The sequence below is a fragment of the Canis aureus genome, chromosome 8, assembly GCF_053574225.1.
Source record: "Canis aureus isolate CA01 chromosome 8, VMU_Caureus_v.1.0, whole genome shotgun sequence".
In the NCBI taxonomy this organism is placed as follows: Eukaryota; Metazoa; Chordata; class Mammalia; order Carnivora; family Canidae; genus Canis; species Canis aureus.
The window spans coordinates 68308553-68325531 of record NC_135618.1 but is presented as its reverse complement, the minus strand read 5'-3'; the positions used below and the strand labels follow the sequence as shown (position 1 = coordinate 68325531).

At 42.9% G+C, this 16979-nt stretch overlaps 1 protein-coding gene and 1 long non-coding RNA gene across 6 annotated transcripts in view; both read right to left on the bottom strand.

Annotated features, from left to right (window-relative positions):
• Nucleotides 1-7869: 7869 nt before the first annotated feature.
• Nucleotides 7870-10537, bottom strand: LOC144318174 (uncharacterized). Its single transcript, XR_013383997.1, has 3 exons — nt 10271-10537; nt 9091-9277; nt 7870-8862 (listed from the first exon to the last, which is right to left on the bottom strand). It is a non-coding gene; the product is annotated as an uncharacterized LOC144318174 (long non-coding RNA).
• Nucleotides 10538-11612: 1075 nt separating this feature from the next.
• Nucleotides 11613-16979, bottom strand: part of LOC144319562 (cytochrome P450 3A12-like) — a 45930-nt gene continuing 40563 nt past the window's right edge. For 4 of the 5 annotated variants that reach the window (XM_077907824.1, XM_077907823.1, XM_077907825.1 and 1 more), the window contains one exon: nt 14219-16458. In XM_077907824.1, coding sequence (XP_077763950.1) covers nt 16363-16458 — 96 coding nt within the window. In that variant the 3' untranslated portion in view covers nt 14219-16362. Of the gene's footprint in view, nt 11733-14218; nt 16459-16979 lie in introns of those variants that run through there. The other variant, XR_013385367.1, reaches the window with a different exon arrangement.

The window sequence follows — 16979 nt, the reverse complement described above, 5'->3', positions numbered from 1 at the left end:
TAGTTTGGATTGCATCTCATTCAATTGATTTTTAATTTCTGCCTGATTGGATCTAAATTCTGCAGTCATGAAGTCTCTTGAGTCCTTTATGCTTTTTTCTAGAGCCACCAGTAGCTGTATAATAGTGCTTCTGAATTGGCTTTCTGACATTGAATTGTAATCCAGATTTTGTAACTCTGTGGGAGAGAGTACTGTTTCTGATTCTTCCCTTTGAGGTGAGGTTTTCCTTCTAGTCATTTTGCTCAGTGCAGAGTGGCCAAAACAAGTTGTATTGGGAAAAGGAGAAAAAGAGAGAGAGAGAAGGAAAGAAAAGAGAAAAAGAAAAAAGAAAAAAGGGAAGAAAAAAAGGAAAAAAGAGAAGAAAAAGAAAGAAAGGTGAAAAAAAAAAGGGTGGGGGAAGCAATCAGAAATCAAAAAGAAAAGAAAAAGACACGGGTGAGTATCTTCTGATTCTGTATGCTTTAAGTCCCTTGACTTCCCCTGGAACATGTCCGTCTAGCTGGTCTTCTGGGGGAGGGGCCTGTTGTGCTGATTTTCAGGTGTTAGCACTTGGGGGAGCTACTCTGCCCCCTGCCTGGTGCAGGGCTCAGTGGGGGTTGTTTACCCCGTGAGGCCCCAGGAGGAACAACCCCAGTGGCTATGGCAGCTCTGGAGCCCTGGAGCCCTGGATTCAGTCCCCGCAGGAACTCCGGAGCTCTCTGTCTGCAGGGCTTGGAGGCTCCGGGGCGGGCCGCAGATCTGCTCAGCTCGGGGCAGGAGCGTCCTTGCTGTCCTGGGCCCTCCCGGCCTCTGCCCCTCCCGGGGGGAGGCCGGATCCTGGGCTGTGCTGTTGGATTTGTGCTCCCGGCCGCGCAGCCCCCTCCGCGGAGCCGCCGCCCGAGCCCCTCGAGCTGCTCCGGGTCCCGCCGTGCGCGCTGCAGCCCTTAGGGAGCTCGGCGCACTCTCCTGGGGCACAGGTGTCTGTTAGAGTCCTAGGGAGCCTGAGGGCATCCCCGCCCTCCTGGGGTCCTGCTCTAACTCCCTGCGAGCCCCTTTCCGACCGGGAAGGTTGGTGCAGCTCCTGCTTCTCCGGGACGGGGCTTTCCTGTCCTGGGGATACTCGCCCCGGCCTTAGCCCGGCTCCTCGCAGGGCCCCTCCCCCTTGGATGCCTTTTGTTCCTTTATTTCTTTTTTCCCCCGTCTTCCTACCTTGATAGAAGCGTGAACTCTTCTCACTGTAGCATTCCAGCTGTTCTCTCTTTAAATCTCAGGCCGAATTCATAGATTTTCAGGATAATTTGAAGGTTATCTAGGCAATCTGGTGGGGACAGGTGATTTGGGGACCCTACTCTTCCGTCATCTTGCCCCTCCTCTTGGGAGATTTTTGATGACTGCTTCAATTTCCTCGCTGGTTATTGGCCTGTTCCGGTTTTCTATTTCTTCCTGTTCCAGTTTTGGTAATTTGCAGGTTTCCGGAAATGCATCCATTTCTTCTAAATTGCCTAATTTGTTGGCATAAAGCTGCTCATAAGACGTCTTTAAAATCGTTTGTATTTCCTTGGTATTGGTTGTGATCTCTCCTCTTTCATTTGTGACTTTATTAATTTGAGTCTTTTCTTTTTAATGAGGCTGGCTAGGTGTTTATCTATCTTATTAATTATTTCAAAGAACCAGCTCCTGGTTTTGCTGAACTGTTCCAGTTTTTTCGATCTCTATTTCATTGAGTTCTGCTTGAACCTTTATTATCTCTCTTCTTCTGCGTGGTGTCACTTTATTTGCTATTCTTTCTCCAATTCCTTTAGGTGCAAGATTAGCTTGTGTATTTGAGTTTTTTCCAATTTTTTTAGGAAGGCTTGTGTTGCGATGTATTTCCCTCTTAGGACTGCTTTTGCTGTATCCCAAAGATTTTGAATGGTTGTATCTTCATTCTCATTAGTTTCCATGAATCTTTTTAATTCTTCTCTAATTTCCTGGTGGACCCATTCATCTTTTAGTAGGATGCTCTTTAACCTCCATGTGTTTGAGTTTCTTCTTGTGATTGAGTTCTAGTTTCAGAGCACTGTGGTCTGAAAATATGCCGGGACAATCCCAATCTTTTGGTATTGGTTGAGACCTGATTTGTGACCCAATATGTGGTCTATTTTGAAGAAAGTTCCATGTGCACTTGAGAAGAATGTGCATTCAGTTGCATTTGGATGGAAAGTTTTGTATATATTTGTCAAATCTATTCTGTCCAGTGTATCATTTAAGGCCCTTGTTTCTTCGGTGATGTTGTGCTTATTCTAAGCACATCTGTCATTTGCTGAAAGTGCAATGTTGAAGTCTCCTACTCTTAATATATTATTATCTAAGTATCTCTTTACTTTGGTTATTAATTGATTGATATACTTGTCTGCTCCCACATTAGGGGCATAAATATTCATAATTGGTCTTCTTGTTGGATGGACTCTTTAAATATGTTATAGTGTTCCTCTTTATCTCTTATTAGAGACTTTGGTATAAACTTAATTTATTCAATATGAGGATTGCTACCCCAGCTTTCTTTTGAGGATCATTTGAATGGTAAATGGTATCCACCCCCTCATTTTCAGGCTGGAGGCGTCCTTAGGTCTAAAATGAGTCTCTTGTAGACAGCATATAGATGGGTCTTGCTTTTTTATCCAGTCTGATACCCTGTGTCTTTTGATGGAATTATTTAGCCATTCACATTCAGGGTAACTATTGAAAGATATGAATATAGTGTCATAGTAATACCTATGCAGTCCCTGTTTTTTGGATTGTTTCTTTGGGCTCCTTCCTTCTTTTATGGGATCCCCCTTAATATTTCTTGCAGAGCCAGTTTGGTGTCCTCATATTCTTTCAGTTGCTGTCTATCCTGGAAGCTCTTTATCTCTCCTTCTATTCTGAATGACAGCCTTGCTGGATAAAGTATTCTTGGCTGCAGGTTTTTCTCAGTATCCTGAATATATCATGCCAGCCCTTTCTGGCCTACCAGGTCTCTGTGGAGAGGTCTGCTAATAATCTATTTCTCCTCATATAAGTTAAGAATCTCTTGTCTCTTGCTACTTAAAACTTTTATTTTTATCTTTGAAGTTTGCAGGTTTCACTATTAAATGTCAAGGTGTTGAACAGTTTTATTGATTTTTTGGGGGGTGGTCCTCTTTATCTCTTGGATCTGAATAACTGTTACCTTCCCCAAATTTGGGAAATTCTCAGCTATGATTTGTTCAAATATACTTTGTGGTCCTCTCTCTCTCTCTCAGCCTCTTCTGGAATCCCAATTAGAAGTATATCCTTCCTTCTCAATGTATCATTTATTTCCCTAAGACTTTCCTCATGGGTTCTTAATTTTTTTTCTTTTTTTCTCAGCTTCCTTCCTTACCATCAACTTGTCATCTATGTCACTATTTCTTCCACCTCATTAACCCTAGTAGTTAGAACATCCAGTTTGGATTGCATCTCATTTAATTGATTTTTAATTTCAGCCTGATTATTTTTTTTTTTTTTTTTTTTTTTTTTTTTATTGGTGTTCAATTTACTAACATACAGAATAACACCCAGTGCCCGTCACCCATTCACTCCCACCCCCCGCCCTCCTCCCCTTCTACCACCCCTAGTTCGTTTCCCAGAGTTAGCAGTCTTTACGTTCTGTCTCCCTTTCTGATATTTCCCACACATTTCTTCTCCCTTCCCTTATTTTCCCTTTCACTATTATTTATATTCCCCAAATGAATGAGAACATATAATGTTTGTCCTTCTCCGACTGACTTACTTCACTCAGCATAATACCCTCCAGTTCCATCCACGTTGAAGCAAATGGTGGGTATTTGTCATTTCTAATAGCTGAGTAATATTCCATTGTATACATAAACCACATCTTCTTTATCCATTCATCTTTCGTTGGACACCGAGGCTCCTTCCACAGTTTGGCTATCGTGGCCATTGCTGCTAGAAACATCGGGGTGCAGGTGTCCCGGCGTTTCATTGCATTTGTCTCTTTGGGGAAAATCCCCAACAGTGCAATTGCTGGGTCGTAGGGCAGGTATATTTTTAACTGTTTGAGGAACCTCCACACAGTTTTCCAGAGTGATTTCAGCCTGATTAGATCTCAATTCTGCAATAATGAAATCTCTAGAGTCCTTTACACTTTTTCCAGAGCCACCAGTAGCTTTATAATTGTACTTCTGAATTGAATTTCTGACATCATATTTAAATCCAAATTCTGTAATTCTGTAGCAGAGTATTGTTTCCAGTTCTTTCTTTTGTGGTGAATTCTTCCTTCCAGTCATTTTATCCAGTGCAAAGTGGCTGTATGAGCAGGCTGAGTCAAAAATATCAACCATGACCTTTACATGTAAAATACACTCTAGATGCTTCCAAAGAGGTCAGAGACCGGAAAATAGAAGAAAAAGAACAGAACAAAATAAAAGGACCACTAAAGTGAAAAACAAAATTTAAAACAAAGTACTAAAAATAAAAAGCCAAAAACAAAGAAGAAAAAAGGAAAAAAAAATAGAAAAGAGGAAAAAGAAAAAAAGAGGGGGGAGATGGTGGTGGTGAGGAACTGGTAATGGAGAGAGAATGTAGTCTACCTCAGGGGTCCTAGAGGGTGATCCTCTTGGTTCTGAGTGTATTTTGTTCTTTATGTTAGAAGATGCTCAATCCCAAATTTATATAAACCAGCAATACTTACATAAACCCCCAACACTGACCACAAAAACATAAGATAAAAGAGGAGGGCAGAATGGGAAGGAAGAGAGAATATAATCTCAGAGAATGAACCAACACTGAATTCTACTTGGTTCTGGGTGTATGTTGGTCATGTTTTATAAGGTACTAATTTCCACCATTGTAAAACAAAACGAGGCAGAAAAAAATAAAAGACTAAAAACAAATACCCATATCTTGCATATATAGCAAAATTAAATTGAATATGTTGAAGGAAATTCAGAAGTGAACAATATATCTAAGACATGTAATTATAGAAATATGAAATATGTCAAAAAAGAAAAACCTGAAAAATGAAGAGCCAGTAAAATACTGTAGTTAAGGTGGAAAAAGAAAAAATATCAGAAATTTTTAGTCTGATATAAAAACGAGTGGTGATGGAAAAAGAATGAAAAAAAAAAAAGGACCCTCTAGTTCTATATACTATTTTCCCTCAGTCCTGGCGCTTTCCAGTACTGTTTATTTGGCCAATAAATTTGTTCTTCCCTTGTTCTTCCAGGAGTTCTTCTGGGGGAGGTCTACTGTGATGATTCTCAGGTGTCTGTGGCTGGGCGGAGATGCCCTGCCCCTTGCCAGGTGCTGGGCTCAGTATGAGCTGTTTATTCTGTGAGGCCTTTGTTCCCTTGAGGCCCCACCTCTCCCAGGCACACAGTGAAACAAAGAGGAAAAACAAAAATGGCAGTGGCCAGATTTCCAGTTCTGGAGCTGAGCTCCTCCAGAGTAACTAACCACAGTCTCCCAGTCTGCACTGGCCTAGATGCTCCTGGGGGCAGGCGCAGCTGCACTGATCTGCACAGCTTGTGGGGCACCCAGCAGCAGGAGAATTCTTTCTTTCCTGTGCCCTCCCCACTTCCACCTGTCCCAGGGGGAACAGAGGATTGCCGGCTTTGTCAGCTTGGGTGCCCAGGATCTGGGGCCCTGTGCTGCTGGACCTGCACTCCCAGGGCCCACCTCTCCTGAAGGGAATGGGACATAGCCACCTCCTGTTGCCAGCCTCTAGGGTAAAGGCAGCTCTGGAGCCAGCCGGCCTAACTGATTGGCTTCTCCCATATGCCCCAGAGGCTGCAGCACTCCAGCCCTTTACCAATATCAGACTGTGGTTTGCAGTGAGCTTTCCCCGGGGCACCCCTCCTCTTATAGTGACTCCAGGAATCTTGAGGCTTAGCTGCCCGTCTCTCAATTTTGCCTGATTTCCCTGATGAGCACTTTTCTGTCGGGGAAAACCCTGGCACAAATTTTTAAAGTTCCTGCTTCTTCAGGGCTGGGCTTTCCTGCCCCGGAGGCTTTTGGTGCTCTGCTTTAGCCCTGCTAGTCGCGGTTCCCCTCCCCCACTTTATTATTTTTATTTTTGCCTTCTTACTTTGTTAGAAGTGAAAACTTTTCTCTCTGTAGTATTCCAACTGTTCTCTCTTTAAATCTCAGGTCGAATTCATAGATGTTCAGGAAGTTTTGAAAGTTATCTAGGTAAGTTTGTGGGGCCAGGTGAGTTGAGGACCCCTACTCTTCCGCCATCTTGCCCCTCCCTCCTACTATCAATTTTGTTAATAAACAATTATTCAAAACTTGGGAATAACCTAAGAGGATGGCTGAATACCCTTTCAATGGCATACTGCAGCATTGTTTAGCAAACCAACCCATGGCTTATTTATTTATCTCTCAGAATGTTTCTGTTTGACTTTGTGATTTACTATTTAACTGGACCCCATTGCGCACTGTTAGCCTGATTTATGTCTGAGAAAAAGACAAACCCAAAGATTATGGGTTTTATTGCCCTGTAGGACATTACTCATTTTTCTGACCTAGAAATCTTATTCTCACATTCTTTTCTTGATGTATTGTCAAAAATGCCTTTACTGATGAACTCTACAAACTTCTGTTTTACAAAAGCCCTTGGAAGCAGTTTTCTCTTATGATCTCCATATTACTTAACAGTTGAATAAAATCTTTGACACCTGTTGACTCCACATTTTTGAAAGTCATGTGCTTAACTTTTAAAAACTTATACTCACAGTAAAATGGTAATGATGTGAAGAGAAATCTCACAGAGGAAGACGTAGACATGGCCAACATGCACATGAGAAAATGCTCTGCATCACTTGCCATCAGGGAAATACAAATCAAAACCACAATGAGATACCACCTCACACAAGTCAGAATGGGGAACATTAACAAGGCAGGAAACCACAAATGTTGGAGAGGATGTGGAGAAAAGGGAACCCTCTTACACTGTTGGTGGGAATGTGAGCTGGTGCAGCCACTCTGGAAAACTGTGTGGAGGTTCCTCAAAGAGCTAAAAATAGACCTGCCCTACGACCCAGCAATTGCACTGTTGGGGATTTACCCCAAAGATTCAGATGCAATGAAACGCCAGGACACCTGCACCCCAATGTTTCTAGCAGCAATGTCCACAATAGCCAAACTGTGGAAGGAGCCTCGGTGTCCATCGAAAGATGAATGGATAAAGAAGATGTGGTTTATGTATACAATGGAATATTACTCAGCCATTAGAAACGACAAATACCCACCATTTGCTTCAAAGTGGATGGAGCTGGAGGGTATTATGCTGAGTGAAGTAAGTCAATCGGAGAAGGACAAACAGTGTATGTTCTCACTCATTTGGGGAATATAAATAATAGTGAAAGGGAATATAAGGGAAGGGAGAAGAAATGTGTGGGAAATATCAGAAAGGGAGACAGAACATAGAGACTCCTAACTCTGGGAAATGAACTAGAGGTGGTGGAAGGGGAGGAGGGCAGGGGGTGGGGGTGAATGGGTGATGGGCACTGAGGGGGGCACTTGAGGGGATGAGCACTGGGTGTTATTCTGTATGTTGGCAAATGGAACACCAATAAAAAATAAATTTATTATTAAAAAATAAATAAAATGGTAATGATGATAACACCAAACCCCATAGGCTTTTTTTATGGAAAAAAGAAGAGTACATGTGTATGTACCTGTAACAGTGCCCTAATAAATGTGATTTGTAATTAACACTACTTCCTCTTATATAGGTACATTGTATATTATATATGTATATTATATAAGTATATCACACCTAATAGGCACTCAATATATATTTGTTGAATCCACATATTGTTGAATACAAATACAGTTATTTAATTTTTAAAAACATTTTATTTATTTACTCATGAGAGACACAGAGAGAGACAGAGACAGAGGCAGAGGGAGAAGCAGGCTCCATGCAGGGAGCCCAATGCAGGACTTGATCTCAGTACCGTGGGATCATGCCCTGAGTTGAAGGCAGACACTCAACTGCTGAGCCACCCAGGTGTCCCCAAATACAGTTATTTGTTGAATGGATGACTGTATCACCAACAATGAGATAAGACAAAATAGTGACACATTCATTTTCAGTAAGCACAAGTTTCTAGGTGTTAATTGACACTAAAAATTCTGTTTCCATCTGCCTTCCTAAATCTGAGCTGTGTAGTTTTTAAATTAATTTTCAAATTTTGAGGGGCACCTGGGTTCTGGGATCAAGCTCTGCATGGGGCTCCTTGATCAGAGGGGAAGCCCGCTTCTCCCTCTCCCCCTGCTCATGCTCTCTCTCTCACTATCTGTCTCTCAAATAAATACAGTCTTTAGAAAATAATTTTTAAATTTTGAGATAACTGTAGATTAACATGTAGTTATGAGAAATAACACAAGGAGATCTTGGGTGCCCTTTAGCTTTCTCCAATGGCAACACTGAATGAAACTAGAGTACAATATCACAACCAGAATATTAACATTGATATTCATTCATTGCTGAAGCTTTTTATTTCTTTGTTAAAGCTTTCTATTTTTGTTTGTTTTTGTTTGTCTGAAGCATGTTTTAAAAATATTTTAATTATTTATTCATGAGAGACACACAGAGAAAGGCAGAGACACAGTCAGAGGGAGAAGTAGGCTCCCTGCAGGGAGTCCAATGTGGGACTCAATCCCAGGACCTCGGGATCACTGAAGGCAGATGCTCAACCACTGAGCCACCAAGGTGCCCTGATGGAATTTTTCATAAGGAATCTTGATTGAACTTTCAGGCCTTTCTAGGCCAGAAGCCAGGCCAAATAATTACCATCAGACATGCCTTCAATACCTATATATTTGGACAAATTCCTCTTCTTGAGGTCCCAACATATCCTGAGGCTCCTGCACCTGCCAGAAAGTGACATTCTTTTTTTAAAAAAATATTTTATTTATTTAATCATGAGAGACACACACGGAGAGGCAGAGACACAAGCAGAGGGAGAAGCAGGTTTCATGCAGGGAGCCTGATGTGGGACTCAATCCTGGGACTCCAGGATCATGCCCTGGGCCAAAGGTAGGCACTAAACCATTAAGCCACCCAGGGATCCCCCCCAGAAAGTGACATTCTTTACTCACCTGGTAAGGCTGCTGGAAACCCTGGAAGCAAAGTATCAGGCCAACATTTCCAAGGGGCTTTATTGGATCCATAAAGTCAACTTCAGTTCCTTAAAGCTGTCTGTTCATATCTGAGTCTATGTGTGTCTCTCAACTATGACATTCCAGTCAAAGTCTTGCTAAAATAACCAATGTTTCCATTGGTGTCCTGTTACAAGGAGAACAGATGCTTATTGAATTTATGGAAACGATTATGACTGCCATGAAAGAAAGAATACTCTCTGAGACTTTTTGGAGAGAAAAGTTAGATGCTTCCATTTGTTCACATTTCTATAAGCCATAGATATCTTAGGAGAAAGTTTCCTTAATCTGGAAGAACAAACATTAGAGAACCAGCTACATTTCAAACAAGAGTCACAGCAGTATAATAATCTTCAGTTCATTTAGTTCCATCTTACTAATTTGAATGGAGCTTTTTAGTCAGTTCTGGAAGGCAGCTGGTTAGCCTGGTTAGAGACCAAAGATGTTCTGCAAGAGGTTCTTAGATCAGGGTCCTGGTTTAGGGCTAGGACACTGAGCAAGGCATGTATAGGACTTGTGACCCCTGGGAGGAGTTCCAGCATAGGAGATCAAGCTAGAAAACAGAATCTTTTTTTTTTATTGGTGTTCAACTTGCCAACATATAGAATAACACCCAGTGCTCATCCCATCAAGTGCCTCTCTCAGTGCCCGTCACCTAGTCACCCCCACCCCCCACCCACCTCCCTTTCCATCACCCCTTGTTCGTTTCCCAGAGTTAGGAGTCTCTCATGTTCTGTCTCCCTTTATGATATTTCTCACTCATTTTTCCCCTTTCCCTTTATTCCCTTTCACTATTTTTTATATTCCCCAAATGAATGAGACCATATAATGTTTGTCCTTCTCCAATTGACTTATAGAAAACAGAATCTTAAAAGAGAGTTCTGTGGAAAGCCATAGTCTTGATCTGGGAGTTTGTACTGAGGGCAGGAGTCATAAAAAGATGAGATATTTTTCTTCAGTCCCTGGGGGTCAGATTTCTTCCAGCTTAAAAAAAAAGTATATACATATGAGAGAGAAGGAGGGAGAGGAGCGGTGGGAGAGAATCTCAAGCAGACTCCCTGCTCTGAGATTCATTTATCCCCCCAATGTGGGGCTCAATTTCACACCCTGAGATCAAGACCTGAGCCAAAACCAAGAGTCCGATGCTCAACTGACTGAACCACCCAGACACCTCAGATTTCTTCCAGCGTTTAAGAACACAGCTCAAAGATTCCCATTGTGGGAGAAACAGGTTGCTGATTCCCACTGGGAACATCACAAAAGGGAATGGAACTCTGGCTTGAGGTCAACATTTCACAGAGTGACCTGCCTGACCTGGAAAAAGACCAGTCCTATACCTGGCAACCGACTTCTGGTGGCATGTCATTGATGAACGAACAGAAGCCTAGCTGAGGACAAAGCACAAGCTGACACCCCACAAACAACACTCCCCCCCACCCATTGGAATATGTGTGACATTCCTCAGGCACTCCTGGCTACCCTAAAGCTAAGGGGAAGAAAAAACAAATAGTTAATTTATAGAGATTATAATCCTATACACATGAGTTTCCCTCAGTTTACAAAATGTCTTAGTGATTTATAAGACAAAAAACATTCTTATCAATAACCTAACTTCCAGAAGGAAACTCCCAACTATCTTAATGCTTTATTAAAGGGAAAGACAATCTTAACTTGACAATGGCAAGGCTTCCAATATTTTTTAGGTCCTCTTTAGCATACAAAAATTCTTTTGAAAACCTTCCTTTTCCTTACCTCCCCTAACTCCCAAGTATATAATCAGCCACCCCTCACAACCGTGGGGCAGCAGCTCCTTCTGCCCACAGGTCCTGTACCCCTGCCTTAATAAAACCACCATTTTGCATCAAAGACATCTCAAGAATTCTTTCTTGGTTGTGGGCTCCAGATCTCACTCTGCCAAACCTCACCTACACTCCAAAACTACATCATGACCACAGAGAGGGTCACGGGAACCCCACAGCACTCCCTGGGGACATCCTCTGGCAACAAGGAGAGCCAGACACCAGTGTGGCCAGACCCGCTGGGAAGAGGAGCGCGAAGGCTCACCACTCACACCAGGAACAGCTTTGCCCGCAGATCAGGACTGCAGCTGGACCTCCGGTGGAGGCCAAGGAAACCAGGTGGCTGAGAGTCGCCAGCCTCAGGAAAGGCTCCCAGCTGAGTTTGTAAGGTGCACGGATTTGCCAGGGGCCAGTGGACAGTTGCTCAGGCCTCTGGGAGTAGAACTGCAGGCAGAGCAGGAAAGCAGAGGGAAGGAGTGCTTCGCCCTGGATGGCGGGCAGTCTCACCTGTTGGCCCTCAGCTCTCAGACCACACCTGAGAGCCATCCGTAGCCAGACACCTTCCCTTGTGTGAGAAGTACTAGAGTTAGACTGAGGAAGGATCCCAAATAGAGAGGAGAGGCAGAAAGGGTCCCTCCGCAGAGCAGGAGGGGAAATCCCTCACCTTTCTGGGCAGCGGCGTTGGGGCTCCTTCCCCCTCGGACCCGAGGAGTCACCTCCACCAGAGGTCATCAGCCCCCTGAGGACTAGAGTGTGTCCATGATGAAAAGTCTGGAGAAATTCCTGAAGAATACGGGGAGAGTCTCAGACTGGCAAAGGCTCCTTGTGTGAGGGTTCCCTCCTCCAAATGGGGGGTGCACAGACTCCCCGTGTGCAGCCCCCAAAGGTGGTATATAATCGGGGTATCTGTCCTGGGGGCATGGGGGCCCCCAAATGTGGGGTGAGGATTGTGTGGAAGCTGGGACACAAGCCAGGAAAGAATTCACATGAAGCAGAGCAAAGGACACAAAAGAAGTTTATTGGGTACACCCCCAGGGAGCAGCGGGCAGGACAGCAAACCAGAGGCTGTCTGCAAGGAGGCAGTGGGTGGGGGTTGTTTTAATTAATTAATTATGTTTTATTGCAGTTCAATTTGCCAACATATAGCATATCACCCAGTGCTCATCCTGTCAAGTGCCTGTGGGGGTTGGTTTTAAAGAGGAAAGCTGGGGAAGTATGGGGACTTAGGGCAATTTCCCTTTTTTGGTAACTGTGCCTGCTTGTAAGTAGCCCATGGGTAAGTTAGGGCCTTATGGATATTTGGAGGTATATCCTCTGATGGGCGTGTTGCTATTCAGCCGGGGGTTCACTGTGGGCCCTTCCAATAATCCATTGCCTGAAGCCTGTTTGCCAAAAAGTGGACTCCACACTATGTTTCTATCAGGAGAAAAGGGGAAGCTGGGAAGGCTGTTATAAACTGGAGTTCATTGGAGTAACCCCGGAGTTAGAAGTGTGGCAGCTTCTCATTTGCAGAGCTCTTGTGGGGAGGAGTGGGGAGTTGTGGTGACAAGGAGATCCCTTATTCCTGCAGTTGGGATACTAAAGTACAGCAAGGACAAGTCCTTGCAAGGTCAAGTCCATCTCTTCCTTTGGATCTGTGTAGGGGTGAGGGGCCCCCTGTTGAAACTGTCCCACTCCATCTCAGTGATGTACATTATTCTCTCTTGACAAAGGCTTTTCTAGAATGGGGATGTTTATATTGTTCTTTAGAAATTTCCTGACTGTGGGATGCCTGGATAGCTCAATGGTTGAGCATCTGCCTTTGACTCAGGATGTGATCCTCAGGTCCTGGGATCAAGTCCCGCATCAGGCTCCCAGAGGGACATGTTTCTCCCTCTGCCTATGTGTCTGCCTTTCTCTCTGTGTCTCTCATGAAAAAATAAATAAAATCGTTTTTTTTTTTTAAAGAAAATTCCCAAACAACATCAGCTGAGACATCAATAGCTTGTAGTTAAATTAAACCTCTCGAAAGATGTATGCAAATACTTTCCCAAATGGCAGATTTGAAGATGGACTTGACTAGGTTGGAGCCCAAAGATCAAACCAACCTGGCCTCCTGAGGACTGAGGATAATACAGCTATGAAAGTCATAGCTGACACTGATTATGTGCTCACTGCATGCTCTGTGCTGTGTCCTAAATAACTCACTACATCATCTGGTTTCACTGTCATGTCAGATAGGCACTGGCATTATGCCCCTATTTTAGGAATCTGGGGCACTAAATACTGAACAGTAAGGTACTAGGTAATTTGTTCAAGGTCTCAGGTATAAATATCTGTAGTGGAGTGTGGCCCAAGCCCTGTAGGCCCAGCTATGTAAAGCGGGCATCTTTCCTCATTTACCCAAAGCGATTAGTTTAGGCTCAGTTCTGGACTGAGCTGGGATTTAAGCCCAGGAGCACCAGCCTTAGAGCTCCCCATCTCTCATCACTGTGTGGTGCTGCCTTGTTTTTATCAAATAATACAAGTCAGACTAAGGCAGGAGCTGGGGAGAGCTATATTAGGCTCAAAGTGCTTTTGTGACCTACTCCCCAAAACAATCACAACCTTCCAGAAGAATCTATTTTAAGAATTATGTTCCCAACACATCTAAGAGTAAATTACTGACCTGATGTTTCATAATCCCCTGTAATTCCTACAAAGAGATTCTCCATCAGAGTCAGAAAGGGGAGCCTGACACATTACTGCCATGTAACCATCAGAGCCCTCAATTCCCAACTGTCTCCACAATATCCTTTATAGCAGAAGGACCCTGCTCACATGCTGAGGTTACATGTCACCCTCTATAGTCACTTTAGTTCAGTTTGGAACACTTCCTTAGTTTGTCTCTGGCTTTTATTAAAAAACAAAATTCCAGCAAAACAAGTTGAAGATATAATCAGCAGTGATTGGTGAATTGGCACATCCCACCTGGCAAATAGACAAATTCTCTCAGGAGGTGTACAAAATGCAGGGTTTTCTAGGAAGGAGGGTGGGGCAAGAAGTGCGTAGAAGGAAAAGAAAGGGTTGTTTCAGGCCAGGATCCTTTATTTCTGGGGTTTCTATCCTGAAGATAACTCACTAGTGCCCATTAGGAAACTTAAAAGTTTACCTTCCTGGGATAGGTGGAAACTGTCATTAGTCATGGTTTGCTATGAGGTAGGGTTGGGGGCCAAGTGTCTCCAATTTGGGCTTGTTTTTTCTCTTTTATTACTTCCATGACCCTGACTTTTTAGACGATTACACACAAGTTACAGATTAGGCATAGATATTTCTTTATTTGGATTTGTCTTATTTTTTTCAGGATTTCTTTCAGGTTTGCATCCCTGGCAAGAATATCTCAGAGGTGATATTGAGATCTTCTTATGCCATCCTATTAGGTGATGCCCCATCAATTCCTCCTGTTCCTGATGACCTTCACTTGTCTGCCAAATCTCTGCTCTGTGAGCCTCTCTTTCTTCAGTTACTCATGGGTGTTTGAGTGGTGATACTTTCAAACTGTGTGAGTGTCCTCATCAACTGTAATCTACCTCTGTTATTATCTACATCTGTGTGTATTTTTGTATTCCTATTTTATTAAACAAGTCATATCCTTTCATATTGTCAGTTATCATGAGCCCAAATTGCTTCTGATGGGTGGATGAAGCCCTTCAGGCTGGCTCTGTGTTCTGTGGACATGTCCTCGTCACTGTGTAGGCAAAACATGCTCCAGGCTCATCATGTGCTCTGCCAGCCTGGAATCAGCCATTTTTTCTGAAAGGTCCTAGTTCTTTTCAGGAAAATGACATTTATAAGGCAAGATCTGGGCAGAAGATGTGCTTATAGTCTTACAATGTCACTGTTTCTAAAAACTGTTTGTAGAAGAGGTAGAGAAAATGTGTTTTTTACACACAGAAAGGTAAATATACACATTTTAATTGCTCTCTATCAGTTTATCATCTATGTATCAAAAAGCCTGACTTTATATTGACGGACTTCCAATCTCTGAATACACAGATTCATTTGGCTCTCTCCTTTTCCAAATAAGTGACACAGTTCTCCAACAGTGAGAAACTCCTGAAACCCTTTTGCTTTAAAGCTTCTAAAAAAATAAAATAATAAGATAAAATCTTTATTTCTCTGATCAATCCCTCTTTATGTAACTAATCCCTACTCCATTGCTTAACACTCATGGATGTCACCTTCATGCTACTTGGGTTCTCTACTCTGTATTTAGACTCTGGGGGCTCTCAACAGGCCACTCTCTGTGTGAGCACCCTTCTCACCTAGCTTGAGCTCCCACACCTATGACAGGCAGCTCCTCCATGTGGACACCATCCCACCCTACTGAATCTATAACTTGGGAGTCTCTGTGATCTCTTGTCTGCCCCTGGCCCTCAATGTGGGGCTGCTCACCTGCCTGTGCTCCACCTATTGACTTTAGGACTGACTTATCTAGGGAGGGAAAAAAAGGAAGAGGAGAGGAGAAGAGAAAAGAAGAGGCAGGAGTGGAGGGAAAAATAGGAAGACTCCTGTACAGCTTCTGATACCATCTGAAGGGCTAAGAGCTAAAAGCCTTTCACTTGGTATCATCTGGCCAATCACAATCTCTTATTCAATGCTCATTGTGTCAGGACAGTTAGGAGCTGAGGATGGAACACAAAGACAAAGCATGTGCCCGGTCTACTAGAACATCAAGGCAGATGAGATGAAAACATGAAATAAAAACTAATGATAGAATAATAAGGACTTCAACTAAGTGTAATAAAAATAACACATGTGCTCCAAAATCTGTAGAATTAAACTGTGAATATACTTGCTGAGCAATGAGCAAAGTCATAGTGGATTGACTCTCATCTACCTTAAGAGATCACGTTGGAGTTCTGAACAAGGCTCAACTACCCAATGACTGTGATGGTCAAATATTCAGCCACTGGCTCTCACTCATCAGTTCTATGGATTCCCCCCTTAATGTTCATGAAGGCATAAGTTAATATTTTGGTAAGAGGATATTGACTGACATCCTCAGTATGATATTTAATATGTAATATAAAATAAGACATGATATAAATGTCACTATCACAGTGACCATTGTTTCCAACAAATTTTGTTGATAAAACAGTTGAGAAAATTTTATTCTTGATCAGTGCTCAGGGGAGTAGATGGCACAAACTGGGGGTAGTCTGTGTGAACCAGATAGACTGCATCTACATGTCTAGTTTACTCTCCACAATATATAATGCTCCACACAGACACCAGACAAAGCTGAAGGCGTGTACAGAATCTCTAGTCATCCGTCATGGGCAGTAAATGAAGCCCATCTTCATTTCTGGGTTTTACTCACATAGGAAATTGAGGTCTGTGGTGTTCTGGGATATAGCTTCTCGAAGAACAAAAGGGAAGTCCTTAGGGAAATTCAGGCTACACGCACACTCCCATCTCTTGGCTCAACGTTGAGAACAATGGGTTCTTCTGGTCGAATTAACCCTTGAGAACTTAATTTCAGGGGAATCTGCAACAGTTAAACCAGCAAATGAGAGCCAGGAATGAAGCCCTGCCAATGACAGATGCAAAGTAAGCAAGATACATGAAGGACACTAATGTGTTACAAATATGTAAGTACTCTCGGTTTAGCATCCTATATCTCTTATTCTTTATCTTACTCGGTAAGCTGTCAAGACTGGAGCATGGAACATTCAACAGATTATCTATTGAGTACTCACTCTGTACCAGGCTGGAGACAAACTCATGTTGGTTTGTGTTCTTTTTTGATTTAGATTTTAAGTAAAAAGGATGAGTGTTTAAAATTTAGGACAGATTTTTAGCCATTATGGCACACAATTTTGAAAAGTAATACAGAGTTAACTTGTGTATGTTGAAGTTTGGAAGGTCATCCTGAGTGGGTATTATGTATTTTATTCTATGGCCATCCTCCCTGCTAATGATCCTGTCACTTCTCCCAGTGGAAACATCCATTCATGATGGCAGTTTGGGTTAGAAAGGGAGAACCTCCTGTCAGTGGGGTTCATGGAA